The following is a 23,051-nucleotide window of genomic DNA, read 5'->3' on the forward strand; positions in this document are numbered from 1 at the left end:
GGCAAAGTGGCAACATGGGTGTGAAATTGGCTAAGAGGCAGAAAGCAGACAGTAGTGGTGAATGGCTATTTTCAGACTAGGAGAAATATACAGGGAGTTTCCTCAGGGGTTGCTCTAACTTCTCCAGTCTCTCCATGTAACTGAAGTCCCTTTATTTCTTAAGTTATCCTGTCAGTTAACCTCTTCTGCACCCTCTCCAAGACCTTGACACTCTTCCTAAAGTGTGGTGCCCAGAATTGTACACAATACTTCCACTGAGGCCAAATCTGTGATTCATAAATGTTTACCATGAATTCCTTGTTTTGTATTGCTGAAAAAAGAGACATAATATCAAAGCTGTTCATCTTGCACTCATCAGGATAGAAACGCAAGACAAACCAACAGTGAACACAACAATTTATACTGCTTGAAAAGAGAGTGCTAATTGGTTGGCAAGTGGACTCTGATTGGTAAAGGCATTGCCATGGAGAATGCAGCAGAGAACAGTTAACTGCCAAGTTGTTTCAAATTCAAACCAGGTAGGTGGACTTTGATTGGCCAAGGCATTGCCATGGGGAAATGAACCAGGGAATGGCAGTCCCCCAAGCATTTGTTTAGTTAGAAAAGGCATAATGTGTGGACATGCTCCTTCTTTCTGCAAAGGACAGGGCCCGGTGTATGAAGATATGTGACTTCTAGCATGCATAAGTAAGCCACACTGTGAGCATAACTGATAATCTTAAAATGGTTTCAGTGTAATTCAAAGCACAATCAGGATTATTGCTGGAAAAAGAGACATTTTGATAAAGCTTTTTGTCTTGCAAATTGTCCTGATGAGTGCAAGAGTACAATGTAGGGGAAAACAAAAAAAATTGTACTGTATGAGATGAGAGTGCTGATTAGTTGGCAAGTAGACTCCGATTGGTAGATGCATTGCCATGGAAATGCACCAGAATATGCACACACATTGTGCTTGTTTCAGCTAAACAATATAAGTGACAGCCATTCTCTGGTTCATTCCTCAGGGCAATGCCTTGACCAATCAGAGTCAAGCTGCCAGGTTTAAATTTCAAGCAATGCTTGGCAGTTAATGTCAGTCATCATTAACTGGTACATTGAAGATGAAAAGCTTCGACAAAATGTCTTTTTTCAGCAATACTCAAGTTCTGTACTATCAAATGACAATCAGGATTGTTGAGCAAGTGTTGCCCAATCGTGGAATCAAATCTAATGATGTACACTGTGTTTTGAGCTTTGCAGACATGGGCTGGTGGGGTACAGTCAATACTTTGCCTGTATGGCCTATAAACCTGGCATCACACCAGCACTGAGATTCATGTACCACACTATACATTTGTGTGATAAGCAGAATGTCTTTTGAGCTTGGCAGCATCCTGTTAGTGGAGGATACCACTCGCACTGCTACTGCTTTGTAACAGTGTGCAATGGCTAGCTTCACCTGTTGCTCATGTATTTGAGACACCATTACCCTTCCAGAGTAATCTGAGGTAGACTGGGTACCTTTCAGGGCAAAAGTGCCGGCCTTAAGCCCATTTACAAGCTTGCGCGTTATATAGTGAGCAATTATCTGATCAGGGTAGTCATTACCCTGCAGGATGGCTTTGATGAGCCCTTCTTCAGCATCAAGCTTGCACAGTGAGCAAGTGGCTCAGGCCCTGTTTATGAGGTTGCCAAAAAGGCCAATTTTATAGTGCCTGGTGCTGTAGGAATCGATAATCCTTGCTTTCATATTCCATACCCTTATGTACAAAATCAAGTAACCCATGCATTTTTTAACCGTCTTTATCAAACTGCCCTGACACAAAAGATTGGCGAGTATGCACCCTGTCCTTCTCTGTCCTTGTCCAGCCTGTCAATGCAGGTGGGACAATACTCAAGTTCGGTGCCACCAAGCGACTATTTAACTATTCTTTAGGTTTTATAAAAAGATTTTGGTGTTCCCTTTTATATTAGCTACTAATGTTTTTGCATACTCTTTGCTCTTCCTGTGTCCTTTGACTTTTTCCCTGCACTCTGCCTGATTTTCTATCGTACTCTGCACCTGACATCTATCATCCCCCTTTCTCCGTGTTACTTTAACCTGTATTTCTTTAACCTGCATTTTTTTTGTCTTCCAGGTATCTCTAGCTTTGGGCACCTTATCTTTCCCCCTTACCAGAATATGTTTGGTTTGTAACAAAAACAAAACATGCTGGAAAAACTCAGCAGGTCTGGCACCACCTGTGGAGAGAGAGAGAGAAACAGAGATAATGTTTCCAGTCCGTATGACTTCTTCAGAGCTAAAGGGAGATAGAGATGTGGTGAAATATATACTGATTAAGTGCGGTGGGACAGGTGAAGCTGGATAGAAAGCCAGCGATAGGTGGAGGCAAATGGTGTCATAAACAAAGGGTCAAAGGGTTGTTAATAGTGAGATACGGAAATCTTGTCGCAGAGAGGAACAGAACTTCTTCAAGGAGGTAGGCATTTCTTGAAGAGCAGTGGCAGTCAATTAAACACAGAGATAAAAACAAAAAAACTGCGGATGCTGGAAATCCAAAACAAAAACAGAGTTACCTGGAAAAACTCAGCAGGTCTGGCAGCATCGGCGGAGAAGAAAAGAGTTGACGTTTCGAGTCCTCATGACCCTTCGACAGAACTTGAGTTCGAGTCCAAGAAAGAGTTGAAATATAAGCTGGTTTAAGGTGTGTGTGTGGGGGGCGGAGAGATAGAGAGACAGAGAGGTGGAGGGGGAGTGGGGGGTGTGGTTGTAGGGACAAACAAGCAGTGATAGAAGCAGATCATCAAAAGATGTCAAAGACAATAGTACAATAGAACACATACCTTCTCCTCCCTCCCAGAAACATGATAGGGTCCCCCTTGTCCTCACTTATCACCCCACCAGCCTCCGCATTCAAAGGATCATCCTCCGCCATTTCCGCCAACTCCAGCATGATGCCACCACCAAACACATCTTCCCTTCACCCCCTTTATCGGCATTCCGTAGGGATCGCTGCCTCCGGGACACCCTGGTCCACTCCTCCATCACCCCCTACTCCTCAACCTCCTCCTATGGCACCACCCCATGCCCACGCAAAAGATGCAATACCTGCCCCTTCACTTCCTCTCTCCTCACCGTCCAAGGACCCAAACACTCCTTTCAAGTGAAGCAGCATTTCACTTGCATTTCCCCCAACTTAGTCTACTGCATTCGTTGCTCCCAATGTGGTCTCCTCTACATTGGAGAGACCAAACGTAAACTGGGCGACCGCTTTGCAGAACACCTGCGGTCTGTCCGCAAGAATGACCCAAACCTCCCTGTCGCTTGCCATTTTAACACTCCACCCTGCTCTCTTGCCCACATGTCTGTCCTTGGCTTGCTGCATTGTTCCAGTGAAGCCCAACGCAAACTGGAGGAACAGCACCTCATCTTCCGACTAGGGACTTTACAGCCTTCCGGACTGAATATTGAATTCAACAACTTTAGGTCGTGAGCTCCCTCCCCCATCCCCACCCCCTTTCTGTTTCCCCCTTCCCTTTTTTTCCAATAAATTATAAAGATTTTCCTTTTCCCACCTATTTCCATTATATAATAAAAAAAACCCCCACTAGAGCTATACCTTGAGTGCCCTACCATCCATTCTTAATTAGCACATTCGTTTAGATAATATCACCAACTTTAACTCTAACACCTATATGTTCTATTGTACTATTGTCTTTGACATCTTTTGATGATCTGCTTCTATCACTGCTTGTTTGTCCCTACAACCACCCCCCCCACCCCCCCTCCACCTCTCTGTCTCTCTATCTCTCCGCCCCCCACACACACACCTTAAACCAGCTTATATTTTAACTCTTTCTTGGACTCGAACTCAAGTTCTGTCGAAGGGTCATGAGGACTCGAAACGTCAACTCTTTTCTTCTCCGCTGATGCTGCCAGACCTGCTGAGTTTTTCCAGGTAATTCTGTTTTTGTTTTGGTTGTTAATAGTGGTTGTACTGGCTAAAGGAGATGCTAATGGTGACATTAAGAAAGCAAAACGTGATAATGGCCGGACCAAGGTAAGCACTCTGGAAAGTGACAGATGGCCCGAGTGGGGGTGGGGTGGGGGAAGAAAGATTGAAAATAGGCTAAAAGCTGGGGATAAAATAATGAATGAAAATGGAAATAAATTTTAAAAATAACAATGAAAATAAGTGGAAAAAAATTAATGAAAATTTAAAAAATAATATTTTTTTAAATTCTCTCTGACAGGATTTCCGCTTGTCTCTTTTGCCCTGTTCACCTTCGTTGCTTTCCATTTCCCTCCTGGAGTTTGACAAGGCATTTACTAAAACCCGCTTTCACAACCATATGTCCTTCCTCAGTGACTGTCTCCGTCTCCGACAAAAAAGAAAATGGGTGGGGGTCGGTTTTGGAAGGAAAGGAGGTAATTTTGGCAACAGGAAGGTCAATGCTTCGAGCAGGTCTGCGGGTCCCAGGAACAGACTTACTGAATGCCATGAACACGGATACTTAAAATCCAGCAAGACATACAACAGAGCTGCGTTAAGTCAACATGCAAAGAAAGACTGTTTTGGTGCGAGTGGAATTTAGACCCCCTGACAGCAGCCAAATGACCACCAAGTCACAACTATCCTTTTCCAAAAGGTAATGATACCTTTGACATCAATGGTGGGTCAGAAATTATATCGACCACGACAACTTAGTTCACTTGTTATATTATTAGAATTAGCCAGGCCACCCAGTTTACATTTCCCAATAATAATCATTTTTTTTTACCTCTTTGCAATGGGCAGGGGGAGAAGAGAAGCGATTGGACGCCTTATCCTTCCTCCTTACGGGAATATGATTTGTACCTGGTCTCTCTCTAAAAATACAAGGGTGTGATTGACACAAGGTTTGAAATCCGAGAACCGTTCCTGCTGATTCAAAGCATCAAATGTGCAAGCATTACAGCAGAGGCAGTATTCCATCTCATTTTTAAAAAGCTATTCACCACCTACTGTGGGCGCACTACTGTGCAACAGCCACTTAAATACATATAACATAGACAGGAATGTTGTACCTCCATAAAACAGGGGTATTACTTCTCAGTGACAATCTTCTCTTACAGTGATGCCAACTTCTACTAAAGCTTTTGCCTAACATCAATCCGTTGTAAAATTCTTCCCAATCATGCCGTGAAGATATAGGCTAAAACTCATCAACCGTAAATTGGAGATAAACCCCGATAGGAAAAGCTACGAAGAGGTTGAAATAATGGAACAAAAAAACAAAATGCGCATTATAACCGAATGATGTGTGGAGCCTGCTCGGAGCTGCGGTCTGTTGGTTTATCGCGGCATAAGCTTGGTTTTACTCTTCATGGAATACAATCCCTGCTGAGAATAGAGCCAGTAAAATACAAGATTCAAAGCAATACTCAAAATGCACCGGTCTGTCAGAAAGTGGGAGTTTAACACAATTCAATGTAGGCATTTCATTGGGATTATTCTGGTGAAATGTGGAATGTCCCCTCCAGTGTTAACCTGTTTCTTTTTCAGAGGCTTGTCTGATTTCATGTGTATTTAGGATCAGCTATGGTCTAACTGAATGGCAAGAAAGGCTCAAGGGGCAGAATGGCCGATGCCTGTTCCTATGTTCCAGCTGTGTGCAATTGTGGAGCAGTAATACATACATGGAGCAACTGTTTCAGAGCCAGTGAAACATGAAACATTCACTGCAATCAGTCAAGCCTAATAATCAAATATTCCACTCGTGAAATGAAACAGCCAGTTTATTTCTTCTTTACATGAAGTATGAGAGCTTGGTATAAAAACACTGCAATTGACCATAAGTCCTTTTTATCCCCTTCCTGCTAAAGAAACATGTATCCAGATTATGTCAGATAGAAAATAATTGATAACATAAGATTGATAACAACAGTAAACTCACAAAGATGGTCAGCTCAGGTGGTAGGCATAAAGCATGACAAAGTCCAGGTCTCAACCAGTCTAAGTAAAAAGAGATTTTAATGCTTCAGGTCATGCTAGGAATTTTAAAAATATTTTTTACCCCCATACTACAGATCATAGTGTGGTTTATTCAGCTTTAGGGCCTTTTCACTGACAAATGCCTTTCAAGGCAATTATTGATGTCATGGCAGCCACCATCTAAAATATAGGATGGAAATGACTAAACACTAAAAAAAAACGTTATTCGGGACCTAAAAGGTCTAATAAATGCTTCACCAAACTTATAGAATTCATTAAAGGAAGAAGACTGAGGATAAAGAAGATGCTGTTTTTCGAGCACAATGGATTTCAAAAAAATATTAGGTAAGGTATTGCATAAGAGACTTCCAACAAAGATAATGGTGCATGGGATTCAGTGGAATGTGGTCATATAGGCAGAGATATGGTTGAGGACAAGTTGTGTTGCACAGGGAACAATGTTGGTATTGCTCCATTTACTATTGGATACAAAACCTAGTCTGAGCAAGTGAGGAACAAAACTGAAATTTGCTGATGAGGTCAAACTGGGTGAAAACATGCCAAGCATTCTGAAAAGCATAGAGCACAAACATGGGCTAGCAGGATTGGGAAGTGAAGGGGACAAAATTTTGAAAAATTATGAACTAGTGCATTTTTGTAATCAGAATAGGAAAAGGAAATACAGCTTAAATGGTAATGAAATAGAACAGAGGGACCTTGGTATGCAGATACACAGGTACATGCTGAGGACAATGGACTTTTACTTCATGATTACTATTGTGAACTGCTATGACTATTTTCCATTTGGTTTTGTTGCAGGCTTTAGTCACTAGACCAACTGACTGTTCAACATCACTGGCAATGTACTTCGGTTATGAAGATAGATTGGAGAAGTTGGGACTGTTTTCCTTGGAATAAAAGGCTGAGAGAGATTTAATAGAAGGATTCAAAATCATGAGGGGTCTGGATGGAGTAGATAGGAGGAAACTGTTCCCACTCATGAAAGGATCAAGAGAGACAAGGCGCAGATCTTAAGTAATTGGCAAAATAAACGAAAGCGACATGAGAAACTTTTTCACGCAGCAAGTGGTTAAAGTCTGGAATGCGCTGCCTGAATTTGGTGGAGGCAGGTTCAATCGAGGCGTTCAAAAGGGAAATAGACTGTTATCTGAAAAGGAAGAATGTGCAGGATCACAGGGAGAAGGTGGGGGAATGGAACTAAGTGAATTGCTCATTCAGAGGGCTGGTGCAGACATGATGGGCCAAATGGCCTCCTCTTGCATTGCAACAATTCTGTGATATGATTTGAAATACATTGGGTTAGATGTACCCAATTATGATTAGAAAGACTCCTATATGATGCTCAAAGAATTGTACAGTGTAGTCAACAAGGGATATTACTAATGTTGCAGGTATTTGAGTGCAATTTGACTGCTGGGTTCTGTGCTATGATTTATTCTCAGCTAACAAACTTAAGCAGCAAGGACTGCTGTCATATAAAGTGTATGCAAGCTCTCAGCCGAGAAATTACCTGTGATGATATAACTGGGCTTACTGCCACTGGCTTAAAGGGTGTAAACAAAATTGCATGATTTCCACCCAATTTGTTGCTGTCGAGTAGAAAATTCCTGTCAGTAAATGTGCATATATGAACAATTAGGTAAAAACAGAATGGGGCTCCGCTGTGATTTCCAACCTATCAGAACTCACTATCTGGTCTTGCTTAGGCAAAGTGCTGCAGTAATTCAAATGTCTTTGAAAACGTATCACAGAATGTACCACAGTACTTCAAAAGATGGCATGAAAAGTTGGGCAGACAGCAGCTGAACCACTGCGAAACCATGGATGAGTCCCAGAAAGAACATAAAACATCATGTCTTAAGGGGTTTTATGTTTTAAAAAAAGTAGAAAGAATCTAAGCCACTAGTTTCTACTGTATTTCAAAGGTGAATTAACCTGTCCAACTCTGTTCAATGTAGTCTTCTATCCCTCCACTACCTTCACAGCTCTGTTGGAATGTCAGTCATTATGCCGTTAAGATGTTAAATTCTAATGCTATAGCCCCTTCAATGCAACAAACATTGTTTACAATTGACAAAACTAACAGCATCTCTATTCTCTTTTTGAGGTCAGAATGTCAGGCTGAATGTTAATTTTGTATCATAAGTAGTGGTAAAAATTACAGAGAAACAGCCTTTAACCATGCAAATAAGCTTGAATTGGACACAAAAAGAGTACGTACACCAATGGTGAATGGATACTCTATTTTCATTAAAATACCAAAACCTGTGATTCAAAGTAGAACAGTGGATTAAAAGTTGAGTAGATCGGGAGAATGCAGTGTCAATGCAGTGTTCCCCGAGACCATATTACTAGTCAGAGGGCAAAATGCTGCACATGCTGTTGGCATTCACAACCTGCACACACACGCACATACTCACACCTTACCCAAGGCTTATTACAGCCCTGGATTTTATTTAAGGGACTTATTCAGAATGTAGCTATAGTGCTTCAAAGCACAGCAGCTGCTCAACATTTAGTTTATCTGTAATTTATTCCACCTAGCTGGTCCAAAAGGATTATCCAGCTAAGCTTTTATTAAAGCCTTAAAAGGCCACTTTGATGGCGGCACTGACTATCTTGTGACTCCCTTCTCTTGAGGAAGAATGGTATCTTCAACCACCAGCAGCCCTATATGAGTTGCCAATATGACCTTGCATTATCTGCCTAGGATAGCACTTGGCTCACGGGCATGACCAGGATATGATGCGCTGGATTTGCTAAATCAGGATTGCATTACCAAGCCCCTATTGTTAAATCCAGTAGCAAATACAGCAGGTGCAATGAAATTGTTATTGAAATGATAAGAATTCAATTTCGCACAAAACTAAAGAAAAATTATTAAAGCAAGCTCATTCACATCAAAGAAACCTTTAATTTCCTTTCATCTTCTGCCAATTTTCTCCTGTTTCTCACCTGAAAATATAAACTCCCTGAATGGGGTATGGTTCCACAGGCACCAGTTGCCCTTCTGTACCTCTGTCTGGTGGTGATTCTTCATGCATGAATCTCAGTAATGAATGCTATCAGGATATTTGACCCCAGCAAGCATGAACCTGCTCTTGCCAAATGACCAATTCTCAGCTGGTTAGTGAAGAGTGGAAATGACAGCCAGCTCTCTTCTACATAACCCAGGAATGCTGAGCACCTTTACTGATCTCTACCAGCAAGCAGGTTCAGATGATTTAATTCAACACAGACTGGGGGATTAAACCCAGGACCAGTCTGGCAAGCCAAATACTTAGGATGCAATTAGGGATGCAAGAAACTTTTGTAATAAAGTTTGGTTAATTCTCACAGCAGCTTCTTGCTTATTTACCAGTATTTCTGAATCTACCAATATTGTCCCAATAAGAAAAACAAATCAAAACACTTTAGATTTATTGAAGGGTGAACCATAGGTTTGTTGAAGGAAATATACACTCAACATAAAAAAGTGACCTTAATCAAAATTTTCTAAACCTTAAGATCTGGGAACTTCTCAATTTGAAGTTTTAAGAAATCATGTGGTTCTGAATAAAATGATGGCTGTAATCACTTCATTGTAACTAGTTACACCACATTAATTAAAAAAAAATCTTCGGCTAAGATCAACAACCACTTTCATAATTCAATGACCGCAGGTACTTCTGTTCCGTGGGACAGTACTGTTAATGATTCTGGTCACACATTCAATCCTCAAGGGCTTTTCTTAATTACAGTTTATCACTGCATGACTCTTGAATACGAGACTGAGCTCTAAGATATGACATCTCAAATGCTAGTCTCAACTAGGCTGCTCAACATTTCCTTGAAGCGGAGCAAATAGTTCATGGAATAGTCTGGGCTGCAAAAAAGAGCAGACAGGGACGATTCTTGTACATCACTCAATTGTACCAATTCCTGAACACCTGTCTGGTGAGCTCTCTATCCTTCCTGACCTAAGCATTGTATAGATGCAGGAGGCATAGGAGAAGGGGAAGGAAAAATGAGACAAATATTAGAACAAAATAGAAGCAAAAGATCAAAAAGCACAACATTCTTCAATTTGTTTTGCTTGTAGAAACTGTCTAGTAATGTAAACTGCTAGCTATAGCAGCCACATGTAACATGCACAAAGTGTGCCAGATAACCACTGCACATGAGAAAGCTCCTTCATTAAATAAAATACCCAATTCAACCCAAGCCCATTGAAAAATTTCAACTAAAAGAGGGGAAAAAGTTACAGTAAGTGACAGCTGTGTATCACCTTGACCAAAGTTTTAACTGAAACACCGTGGAGAGGAACAGCACTGTTTTTTGAGCACGTGTGTGCTGTTAACTGCACAGAGCAACAAACTGGAGACTGGTTATAATGCTATAATTGTACAAAGTGACAATTTTTTCACCCTTCTTGTTCTTCAAGGTCTTCACTTGTCATCTGACCTCTGGATATTTCATACTGTGGATCTGTATCATGCTGAATACCCACGATGGATGCACAACTTGCATTTTAGAAACCCCTTGATTTCAAGCAGCTCCTGTGGTCTTTGTTTAACACAATTTAGGGATCTTTAACACTTTATATGAAACATAACACCTATCCCAGATACTTTTCAATGTAACACTCAGTGGTGAAACCACTGAAGCGATCAAAGCTTTACAACAATCAGTTTTTTTTATAGCTTTTTGGCAAGAACTTTTCACCTACTTATAGAAGTAACAAAGGAACACTGAATCTCATCCATTTCATCTTATCAAAAATTACATTTAGTATTTGTCTGTTGTTGTTCAGTTTGATAATTCATAAATCAACATTTTTTTCTGGATTTGGAAAAAAATCAGGATACAGAATATATGCTTTTAAACCCAAGGAGGCAGATAACAAAAAAATACAAACATATGCCACACATTTTCCCATCCCTGGCTGGGCGGTAATGTATTTCATCATTACATCGTAGTTGCCCGACGGGATGGTAAGAGCCAGAAAATGCTGCTTTGCCCATTTACTGCGATTTATTTTTCTGTAGGGAGTTTTATTTGTGTGTGTGGATAATTTTCACTTTGCTTTCATCAAACTGAGAAGGCACTGGATAACAACGTGCCTATATACCAGGATTCTCCAAGTCCAAACTGGTACCAAACAAGGAGACAAGTTGTTCTTCATAATTCACTATATTTCTCTTCATGATGTCCATGCAAGGGCCTAACAATCTTTCAAATGCTTGAATATCCATCACTGCAAAGAGGGGACAAAAAAACATATTAAAAAAAAAGTAATAAACTCACTGCTTCGAGTCTGCAAAATATCTTACATATGAACTTGGTTAGAATAATGTAGGAGGTCAAAAACCAGGGAAGACACAAGTGGGGGAAAAAAGGGTCAAATCAAGAGCCAACAATAGTATTTTGCCTTTCTCTTCAGCATTCTAGAGCTTTAAATGAAACACTCCTTCAGTACGGTATTGAAACTAGATTAGCCTAGATTATTTTCTCAAGTATCATGTATAATATGAAATAAATAAAACATAACACAATAACTTTGCAAATTGTGTTCTTACATTACAGGTAGGGTGCCTCAAATCCAGCTATCTGAAAACCAATGGTATCAGAAAACTGGACATTTTTTTCTGCATGCTAAGTAGCTTTGCGAGCCTTGGCTCCAGCTCAATCTGTACGAGCTTTAGTGTATTTTCATCTATGTTCCTCCAAAGTTAGCATGCAGATACAGCAAACAATTAGTAGGCAAATGACACGTTGACCTATATTGCTAGGGGACTGGAATACAAGGATAAGGAAAACTTGCAGCAATTATGTAGGGTTTTGGTGAGACCACACCTGGAGAACTATGCGCAGTTTTAGTCTTCATATTTAAGGAAGGATATACTTGCATTGGAAGCAGTACAGCGAAGATTCACTAGAATGTTTCCTTGATTGAGAGAGTTGTACAATGGTGAAAGGCTGAGTGAACTGGCAGTATACTCTTTGCAGTTTAGAAGAATGAGAGGTGATCTCACTGAAACATTCAAGGTTATAAAGGGGCTTGACAGAGAGGTTGTTTCCCCTATCTGGGGAACCAAGAACAGAGGGGCACAAGCTCAGGATAAGGGGGTTGATCATTTAGGACTGAGAAGAGAAAAAAAATTCTGTATTCAGAGGGTCGTGAAACTTTGGAATTCATTACACAAAGGGTTGTGAATGCTCCAGCACTAAATATATTCAAGTTTGGGATAGACAGATATTTGATCTCTCAGAGAATCAAGGGGTATGGGAAGCAGGTGGGAGAATGAAGTTGAGGCAAAAGATCAGCCATGATCATATTGAATGGTGGAGCAGGCTCGAGGGGTCAATGGTGTACTTCTGCTCCTATTTCTTATGTTCTTATCCCTATAAAATAGACTTATAAAGTGAAGTCTGAAGATCGCCTGTGGATTGTGATAGGGTATCCACAGCATAATGAGATTTGGATGCCCATGTGGAAAAAATTCAATTATCACAGAAATCCATTACAAAAAAAAGTCAACTGGAATGAATCAAAGGTTTTTTTTTTGAAGGAAAACTAGATTCTATCAGACTTAACAACAAGTTAAAAGTGGAAAGTAAACAATACTTGCCTAAGCATTTGACTTCTCCAACAGCATATGCTGAAGCTGCTCTGGGTTTATTGGTAACCAGTGCTAGCTCTCCAAAATACTGCCCCCTGGTACATCTGGCAATCTCTACCTCTGTCTTATCCTGTTGATCTGCCTGTGTCTTGAGAAAACCAGACACAGGAGGTTGAGTACATTGGGTAATAGAGAAATAAACGTACTATCAGTTTGTATCAAAACAGGTTAAGAAAGCACTGAATTACTGTACTATAAGGGTTCTCTGAAGAAATGTGCACTCGGAAGTTCAGCTTTGGAGGACCCATAACCAAATTTTAATCCACGATGTTTCCTAACCCTGCACCCACTCGGCTCCCTCCAATTAGATCTCCAAACTGAAGTTCAAATACAGGTATTCAGAAACATAAATCAAGGTTCAACCATCCAAATCTAAAAATCCGAATTTTTGAAAACTATTTACGGGCAAACTACAAAGAATTGTGTCAATGTATTTGCCAATAAAAAGAAGCACCTTTTGCTAAAAGGTTAAAGTTTGTCAATGCATTTTGATTGCTGTAATAAAGCTGTAATAAATATATTCACAATGTATAATAAGTATAGCTACAATGAACAGAGATAGAAATTACTGCCAAATGCATTGAGTTTCTCTAACATCTGAAAAACAAAAAGAGGTCAAATTTCTCATGTGGTCCATCATCAGCTGTCCTACCCCGCATTTAACCTACCTTCTTCCTTCACATGCTGTTCATCTGTGTATGCGATTAGGCTGATATATTTTTGTTCTTGATTTCTGGACTCCTCATAATCTCAGTTTCTATCTCCCAATCTAGAAGCAGAAGCAGCAGCTCCAATAAGGCTTAGAATGTCCCTCTCCTTTTCAAAGTTGCTGTCATCCTACCCACTTTAATCCCCCCGTCTCTGCTATCTCCTGCCCTGTCTCCAATCTCCTCTTCCACTTCAAAGGCCTTGAAGGATTTGCTGCAACTCTGTTATAATCCCTCTAATCAGGTTTTCGCCCCTTCCTCAATTTATCCCAATTGTAAGCTGGGACTGTGCTCATTTTGTTTTACACGCACACTGATGATACCCCGCTGTACCTCCTGACCACCGCCCCCACGACTCACCTTTGTGCTGTCAGACTTCAAGTCCAACATGAAGTATTGGATGAACTGTAATGTCCTCCAACTAAACTCTGGGAACCAAAGCTTTTGTCTTCAGTCCCTACTACAAACTCAGTACCCTTGTCACTAACTCCAGCCTCCACTAGGGACACTCTCAGGTTGAATCAAACTGTTGGTAACCTTGATATCTTGTTTGACCCCAAGTTCCAGCCCCATACAGTAAGCATCATAAAGACCACTTACTTCAACCTTCACCTGAACCTATTTCATGATGAAACCCTTAATCATGCTATTACACTAATGCCTTCCTGTCTAGTCTCCCATCATCTATAAATTTTAGCTCGCCTAAAGCTTTGCTGCTTGTATCCTACCTAACATCAACTCCACACTGAAAACAGGTCATGAAGGAAAATTGCCTTACTATTTCTTCAATGTCTCAAAGTTAAAATTCTCATTTAAATCCTTCCATTGCCTCAGCGATGCGTGTTCCACCAGCCTTCTATCCCCATTTTCTCATTAAGCTTCTACTTAAAACCCTTAGCAGATTTTGCTACATTAATGGTGTTTGATAAATCTAAGTTGGTGTCAGTAAATGCAGGCTACTTATACCTGGACCTTTTCTTCAAGTGTAATGCTAGGTAGCATCTGAGAAATGGGTAACTCACTGTGCACCAACAGCATAACCGAGTTCAGCAACTCATCATGAAAGAAGAATTCATTTTTGTAACATGTGTAACAAACTAATAAATATGTTTACAACTTTGTTACAGCAGAGGAACGTTTTTCCAGCTTGAGGAGGGTATTCCAATGATCTACCAGTCAATAACAGAAGTTTAAAATTTTTTTTTTAAATTTAATCTTTCACAGGGTGTGGGTATCACTGGCTAGGCCAGCATTTATTGCTCATCCCTAATTGCCCTTGAGAAGATGGTGGCATACCACCTTCGTGAACTGCTGTAGGTACACCAATAGTGCTGTTAGGCAGGGAAGCCCAGGATTTTGGCCCAGTGACAGTGAAGGAATAGCAATATTTTTCCAAGTCCGGATGGTGAGTGGCTTGGTGGGGAACTTGCAGATGCTGCCATGCATCTGGTGCCCTTGTCCTTTTAGGTGGTAGATGTTGTGGGTTTACAAGGTGCTGTCAAAGGAGTCTTGGTGAGTTACTGCAGTGCATCTTGTAGATGGTACATACTGCCTGTGTGTGTTGGTGGTAGAGAGAATGAATGTTTAAGGTGCTAATCAAGCAGGCTGCTTTGTCCTAGATGGTGTCAAGCTTTAGTGCTGTTGGAGTTGCACTCATCCAGGCAAGTGGAGAGTATTCCATCACACTTCTGACTTGAGCCTCGTAGATGGCATACAGGCCTTAGGGAGTCAGGAGGTGAATTACATGCCGCAGAATTCCAGCCTCTGACCTGTTCTTGTAGTCACAGTATTTATATGGCTGGTCCAGTTCAGATTCTGATCAATGGTAACTCCCAGGGTGTTGATAGAGGGGATTCAGCAATGGTAATACCATTGAATGTCATGGGGAGATAGTTAGATTCTCTCTTATTGGAGATGGTCATTGCCTGGCACATGTGAGGCATGAATGTTACTTGCCACTTGTCAGGCCAAGCCTGGATATTTTCCAGGTCTTGCTGCATTTGGACATGGACTGCTTCTGTATCTGAGGAGTCGCGAATGGTGCTGAACATTGTGCAATCATCAGCAAACATCCCCACTTCTGACCATGTGATGGAGGAAAGGTCACTGATGAAGCAGCTGAAGATAATTGGGCCTAGGGCACTACCTTGAAGAACTTCTGCAGTGATGTCCTGGGACTGAAATGATCGACCTCCAACAACCATAACCATCTTCCTTCGTGCTGGAGAGCTTTTCCCCAAATTCCCATTCACTCCAGTTTTGCTAGGGCTCAAATGCTGACTTGATGTCAAGGGTAGTCACTCTCACCTCTTGAGTTCAGCTCTTTTGTCCATATTTGGACCAAAGCTGTAATGAGATCAGAAGTTGAGTGGCCCTAGTGGAACCCAAACTGAGCGTCAGAGAGCAGGTTATTGCTGAGTAAGTGCCGCTTGATAGCACTGTCAACAAATTCTCCCATCACTTTGCTGATTTGAGCATAGTTGTGTTTAACCCTAAGTTGTTATGAGATCACTAAATTTGTTGAAGCTCAACTACAGAAATACCAATGGAGCAGCAAACTGATCGATCTATAGGATGCTTGCTAACTGAACTCTCGTCAGCAGCATCCACTCTCACTACTTTAAAGCTGTCCTGGCTAATTCCAGGTATGTTGGCTGTATGTTCCAATGATCGAATTGAATAGCTTGTTCCTTCAGTTGTTTGTAGTAGGAAAAATAAACTGTACCCAACCAGCCTGCGCTTGCAAACCCAAAAACGCCCATTAGATATGATTGTGTGTTTGGACAGCACTTGCTGAACAATCCTGACTGCACTAATAATTACACCAGCAACCAATTTAAGATAATCAGCAAGCTCGTAACGTGGCTCATTTACGCTTGATAGAAGCAACATACATTCATCCACAGGGACCCATCCTCTACAAACAAAAGGAATATGTTCAAGCCTTGTGCCTCCTTTTGAATTGCCCAGGAGCCTATAGTTCCCCATTGCTTTCTTCATGGATGTCTCAGCCAATCAGCATCGACTTGCCAACCAATCAGCATCCTTTTTATCTGGAGTATAAATTGTTGCAATTGTTCGTAATTTGCCATTCTTGTGTTTGTCCTGATGAGTGCTGCACAAAAAGCTTCAGCAACATGTCTCTCTTTTCAGCAAAATTCAAGTTCTGTACTACCAAGCAAGTGTTTATAAAATTTTGTTTTTATCCAATAATGGGTCAAGGATCACTAGCTTCACTCTTGAATACCAACACCCTTCCTGGTCCTTCCTCCATTCACTTTCCTCTGATCTCATCCCTCCTTCTAGTCTCATCCTTTGCCAGGTTTTCAATATCCCCATGAGCTTCCTGGCTCTGACCCCGAATGATCAGTTCTCAGCAAAAGGTCTCAGCTTCAGCCCATTACACTCTTCACCTCACTGAATGTCAACCTCAACATGATGGAGCTCTTCTTCCGTTGCCTTCATGCCCACATCTTTGCCTGAGAGTCCTTATATCTCCAACAGTGGATCCTTGTACCCTCCCCTCACCACATCTTCAAATTTCTCATCAACATGGGCCCCAGACTTATAGCGTTTTGCCCTCTCTTGAGCTTTCTATTGGGAACTGCTGCTTATGTCACTTTTTCTATTCCCTTCATTCACTCTGATAAAAACATGCTTCAAGAACTCACTGCATTCCATTTGCTTGGATCTAATCCTGATAAATGTGCTATTGTTGTTGATTAGTGAATAGTTTTCTAAGCTTACATATGCTGATCTACGATACCTGCACCTTAAAACTCCAATCCCCAGACATCAAGCTATCGTTTCCCTGACCATTACTTTACCTCATCTCCTCTGTAGATCTTACCTCCAAGGTCTCCAACCTCATAGTCCCCAATCCTATACAGTTGTTTCCATCTCCTTCCCAAGATCCCCAAACAGGTTTTCCCAACTGAACCCAATATTTCAGTTTGTTCCCAGCACACAGAGCTTTTATCTTGCTCATTTCTACCCTATGTTTTCACCCTTTGTCCAGTCTCTTCCAAACTACAGTCACAACTCTTCCATCAACCTCCACCGCTGTAACAGTTTCCAGTTTCTTGGCCCTGACCGTCTTCTTTTGACCAAGGACATCTAGTCCCTCTACAGCTCCATTCTTCACAAAAGAGCCTGAGGGCTCTCTACTTCTTCATTTAACAGGGCCTAAAAAGTCCCCATCCATTGCCATCCTCCTTTGCCTGGTTAAACTGGTTCTAACATTGAACAACTCCTCCTTTAATTTAATTCCTCCAAATAAAGGAGGCCATGATGGGAACCCACATGACTCTTCGCTTTATGCCTGCTTTTTTGTGGTATAAATGGAGCAACTTTTGTTCCAGCCCTATTAAAATTCACTGCCATGCCTCTTTTTCTAGTACATAGATGACTATATCAGTTCCACTTCCTGTTCTAGCTCCGAATGGGACATTTTAATTAAAGCTAATTTCGAATTTCCAGTCCTTTCTTGCCTTCATGTGGTCCATTTCCAACACTTTCCTTCCCGTCCTCCACTTCTCTATCTCCATTTCTGGGATTAGGCAACCACCAATATTTAAAATAAGCTCACAAATTCCTACAGCTATCTTGATGACACTTCCTCCAACCATCTTCCTGTTAGGACTCTATCCCATTCTCCAATTTCTCGTTTGATGGTGCATCTATTCTGACAATGCCACCTTCCACATCAGTGTTTTTAATAGAGTCTTTCTTTTGCCTCAGCCAAGGATTCCTTTCAACTACAGTTGACAGGGTCTGAGACCATTTATGTCCCATTTCCCATACTTCTACCCTCATTCTTTCTCCTCACTCCCAGAACCTCCATGTCCTCTCCTTCCACCACACCAGCTCCCATATTCAAATACTCCACCGTTTGCAACAGCTCGTGAGATGCTGCCACCACACATTATTCCCCTCTGCAACACCATTCTTCTTTCATAAGCCTGGCTACACAGTAACATCTACAATATTTACATCAAGATGGTCAAGCCAGGATATCATGTCAGGAGTGGCGGTGTGTATCACTAATGCCGCCTTCATATTCATGAGTCAGGCATCAACACCCTGATCCTATCACCCCTAACATCCATTTCCCCTCCCATGCAAGCGCAGAAGATGTAACACTTGCCATTTCCTCTCCGTCCTTCTCATTTTCCTGGACCCCAAAAAGTCCTTCCAGGTGAAACAGCAATTTACTTGTACAATTTAGTACAGCATCTACCCATAATCTGGTCTCCTCTACACTGATGAGACCAAATGTAGATAGGGTCATTGGTTTGCTAACCACCTCCATTCAATCCTCAAGTGTAATTGATCTTCTGGTCGCTTGCCACTTTAATTCTTCATCCCACTCTGGCCTCAGCTTCGGAGTCTAATGGAGCACAAGGCAAGCTCGAGGAACAACACCTCAGCTTTCAATGTGGCACTTTAGAGCCTTCTAGACACAACACTGAGTTCAACAATTTTAAATGGTAACCCACCACTCCAATTTTCTCAATCAGCAGATGCTGGTAATAACTGTGCTTTATGGTCCTGTTACCACCCATCTATGTCTTGTCATATTTTGTCATTTAACCACTCCTCACAGACCTTACACTTTGTTTTTGCCCCCTGCTCCTACCCACCTATCCATTCATTTTCTCTGATTCTGCACTTGCTTAAAAGGTTAAACCTCTAACCTTTTCCAGTACCAATGAAATATCATTGACTTGAAATGTTAACTCTCTTCTCTCACCACAAACACTGCTTGACCTGCTGGGTATTTCCAGCATCTGCCGTGTTTTGTCTCTGTAACTGTAATATGTGATCACTTGTTCTCTGCCTGTGGTAGTGAAATCTCTTACCTTGCTCTTGATCATGATCTTCACTTCACCCGATTCGACAATGAAGAAGCAGTCTGCTTTATCGCCCTGTGTAAAAATGAAGAGGTTTCAGATTTCATTTTTAAATTGCAACCTCACAGCAAATTGTTGTATTAAGGGTAACACTGTACAGTTACTCAAATCTTGTAGTGTGCATTCACTTAACTGCTGTAAGAATTAAGATTATCCAATAGAATAAACTTCAATTCCTGCAGATAATTTTACAAACATTTTATGAACAATAGGGCAGTGGTTCAGAGACTCCATTCCTGCAGAACAAGAGGGAATAATCTAAAATTAGGGCTTGGCCATCTACAAATGAAACCAGGAAGGAGTGAAAATCTAGAACTCGTGCCCACAAATAGATACTGGGGTCAACTAAAAATTTCCCAGGCTGACCTTGATAGATTTGTTAGGCAAGGGTTTTTGGGGATAGGGAACAAAGGCAGGCAAAGAGAGTTGAGGTTGAGAGGCAGTAGAGGCTTGAGGAGCTGAACGATCTATTCCTGTTCCTTTGTACCTTTAGGGTCAGAATTTGACACCAGTCCAGTTTAATAGCACAAAAGCTTTCCCCATTGTTTGGACGTAGAGTGAATTTGGACAGTCTCAGAATTGTTAGTACTCATGGGCCAACTGATCAATGCCCATTTTGCAGGACACTGAGAAGCACTGTTGGAGGTAAGTATTTCCACAGTTTAGAGATTATAAGAAAGAGTACACTGGAGAAGGAGCCTGCTGACCAGTTCTGATTACTAGGCAATGAGATAAGGGCAATGGCCGCAAGACAGGGGCTGGACACCATATTTCAAACTTTAGAAGAACAAGAAGTGCTAGTTATAGCTGGCTGTAGCAGCATTGACAAAGCAAAGAAACAAGAAAGGTTGCAAGAGAGGGGTTAGAGGCTCATGAACTTCTCATCAGAAACAAAGATTATTTTTTCCGCACATAAAGGTGTTTGAGACTGACAATCTTTGAAATCTGCTAAGAACACAACGTAAGAAATAGCAGCATGAGTCGGCCAGTTGGCCCTTCAAGCCTGCTCTGGCGTCCAATACCATCATGGCTGATCTTTGACCTCAATTCCACCTTCCCGCACTATTCTAGTTCCCTCAGTATCCAAGAATCTATTGATCTCTGTCTTGAATCTTAGTTTATTTGTTCCATTCTGAAGTAATTTGTAATTTCAGAATCTCCAGGATTAATCCAACTAATGTCTTCTAGGGAAGGAAATTTGCCATCCATACTCAGTCTGGTCTACATATAATTCCAGTCCCACATGGATTTAGTTGATTCTCAAGTGCCCTAGCAAACTACTCAGCTGTTTCACCAGCTGCTCACGAATAGGCAATAAATGCCGGCCTTGCCAAAAATGTGCACTTCCTAGCAATGAGTAACATACCAAACTTAAAGATCAGCATCGGCTTTGAATTATCCATTTATTAAACAACTGGGTTCTGGAATATTTAGTTTGTAAGTTGCTTATCCCCAGTATCACAGCATTTTTTTAAAGCATGAAACAGTTGAATCGTACAGAACAGGGAGATTTTAGATCTAATTTGCAGTCCATGCAGAGTTATCTGATTTCAGCCAGGCAGTACAATTCATCTCATCAGCCCTACATAAGGAATGGGAAAACAAGCCAGGGTGCTACACCCAATTACCAACAAATGATCACCTCCCAGAAGTGCTCTTATGTGGCCATAGGTGAGGACTCAATCAAAACTGTTGTGATGCTCCCTGCAGTTCAACAGCTGACTCACACATTCACATATGAAGAATGATCATTTGCATCAGGACTAGGAAAAGTTTTAAGCATGTTGAAGGAAGAATGGTGAAAATACAACAAATGGGAAGGTCTGTGATAAGGCTATGGACAGGAAAGGTTAGATAACAAAAATGTTGTGGTGCAAGGCCAAGGGAAAGGAAATGGAAGTAAAGAAACAGCAGATGTGTCTAGAGGAGGACTGAATTGAAGAATGATGAACAGCTGCCACCTGAAAGCAAAAACTTTTCCCAGTTCTGATGAAAGTCAGTGATCTGAAATATTAACTCTGTTTCTCTCTCCACAGATGCTCCCTGTCCTGCTGACTATTTCCAGCATTTTCAGTTTCTATTTCAGATTTCCAGTATCCACAGTATTTTGCTTTTGTAGGTAAGAGAACTAATTTGATATCAGGTAAACCAACTCCTTACCTGTGAAATGATAAGTTCATTATCCTGATATGATCTCTCTCCTATTACATCAACAATCTTCATTCTTTCTGAAGCCTGAAACGCAAATAATTATTACAGAGAATGTCAGTAAAATTCAAGGTAAATAACAAAGCTCAGTTAAACTGAAAACAAATACTTTGGATATTATTGCAATGTAATCAAGATAGGTTTAAATATCATGTTGAGAGTTGGGTAGTTTTCAGAGCATAAGGAACAGGGTAGGTCATTTAACTCCGAGAATCTGCTTCGCCATTCAGTGAGATCATGACTGATCTGTGACCTAACTCCTTATGAGTCCATGGGCAGGATGAAGTTTCATAAGGGTATTTAAATTTTTATTAAAGGTTTCAGTAAAAGTTATGGGCATGTCCCAACTCATGTGGCAGTGTCACTTGATGGGAGGTCAAGGAAATTTTTTGTATTACAAATTTTAATTCCGAGCTAATCTCCCTGAGGCAGCACTTAGCCTTAGGGAGATCTGTGTGATCTTTCATGCGCGTACGCGAAAGAGCACATTCCCGGCTGAGGGAATCCATCACCCCCCTCCCCCCTCGTCCGTACAGGGAGCGCATAACTGAACTTTGTTATTTACCTTGACTTTTACAGACATCACACTGGGCAGGCCTTAATTGGCCAGCTCACGTAAAATGGCGGCATGCCCCCAATTGGGGGCGCCAATCGGAGGCGCACCTACCCCCCCCCACTCCTCAAATTTTTCCCATAGACTTTGGAAAGAGCATGGAGTCTGTCTCAGAACAAATATCAAAGTCTGCCAGTCAGTGGTTCTTACATCAGTGGGGATGGTGGCATAGTGGTAATGCTGCTGGACTAGCAACCCAGAGATCCAGGCTAATGGTCTGGGAACATGGATTCAAATCCCATCAAGGCAGTTGGTGGAATTTAAATTCAATTAATGGAATTATAAAGCTAGTCTCAGTAATAGTGACCATGAAACTAATGCCCCTTTGGGGAAGGAAATCTGCCATCCTTACCAAGACCTTACCTGGTCTGACCTACATGTGACTCCAGACCACAGAAATGTGGGTGACTCCTAACTGCCCTCCGAAGGGCAATTAGGGATGGGCTGCTGGTCTTACCAGTGATGCCCTCATGAAAGAATAAAGAAAAAAAAGGTTCTTTATAGGTGCAAGACTTGGACAACCTACCAGCACACACAACTAGAAGCATTCCATCTTCGCTGTCTGAGCCCTATTTGCAACATCAGGTGGTAGGACAAAATCCCCAGAATCGAGGTTCTTGCAAAGCCCTGCATACCTGGTATGAAAGCATACTCAGAGCTCAGCTTTGCTGAGTCGATCATGTGGTTCGCATGCAGGATTCTACAGCCAGCTGGCCACAGGACATCCCAAACTTAGATATAAAGACAATTTGAAAGCCAATCTCAAAGCTTGCAAGCTGGATCTCAATACATGGGAAAAAAACAACCTTGGACAGGCCCACGTGGAGAAGTCTCTGTCAGCAAGTGATTTTGATGTTTGAGGAGAACAGAGTCAAGTGTCTTTGGGTCAAGCGAGCGTGATGGGAAGCCAATGCCTCCTTCCAACCCTCCAACACTGATTTCATATGCAGTATTTGCAATCGGTTATACAAATT

The 23,051-nt window shown here is 41.4% G+C and overlaps 1 protein-coding gene across 3 annotated transcripts in view; it reads right to left on the bottom strand.

Annotated features, from left to right (window-relative positions):
- Window positions 1–5,740: 5,740 nt before the first annotated feature.
- The window catches only part of prkar2aa (protein kinase, cAMP-dependent, regulatory, type II, alpha A), a 331,945-nt gene continuing 314,634 nt past the window's right edge, over window positions 5,741–23,051 (bottom strand). For all 3 annotated transcript variants that reach the window (XM_041191726.1, XM_041191724.1, XM_041191723.1), the window contains 4 exons: window positions 21,417–21,491; window positions 19,206–19,271; window positions 12,587–12,725; window positions 5,741–11,211 (listed from right to left, as the gene is read on the bottom strand). In XM_041191726.1, the coding sequence (XP_041047660.1) occupies window positions 11,078–11,211; window positions 12,587–12,725; window positions 19,206–19,271; window positions 21,417–21,491 (414 nt within the window). In that variant the 3' untranslated portion in view covers window positions 5,741–11,077. The remainder of the gene's footprint in view (window positions 11,212–12,586; window positions 12,726–19,205; window positions 19,272–21,416; window positions 21,492–23,051) is intronic.

This window comes from Carcharodon carcharias, chromosome 7, assembly GCF_017639515.1.
Source record: "Carcharodon carcharias isolate sCarCar2 chromosome 7, sCarCar2.pri, whole genome shotgun sequence".
Classification (NCBI taxonomy): domain Eukaryota; kingdom Metazoa; phylum Chordata; class Chondrichthyes; order Lamniformes; family Lamnidae; genus Carcharodon; species Carcharodon carcharias.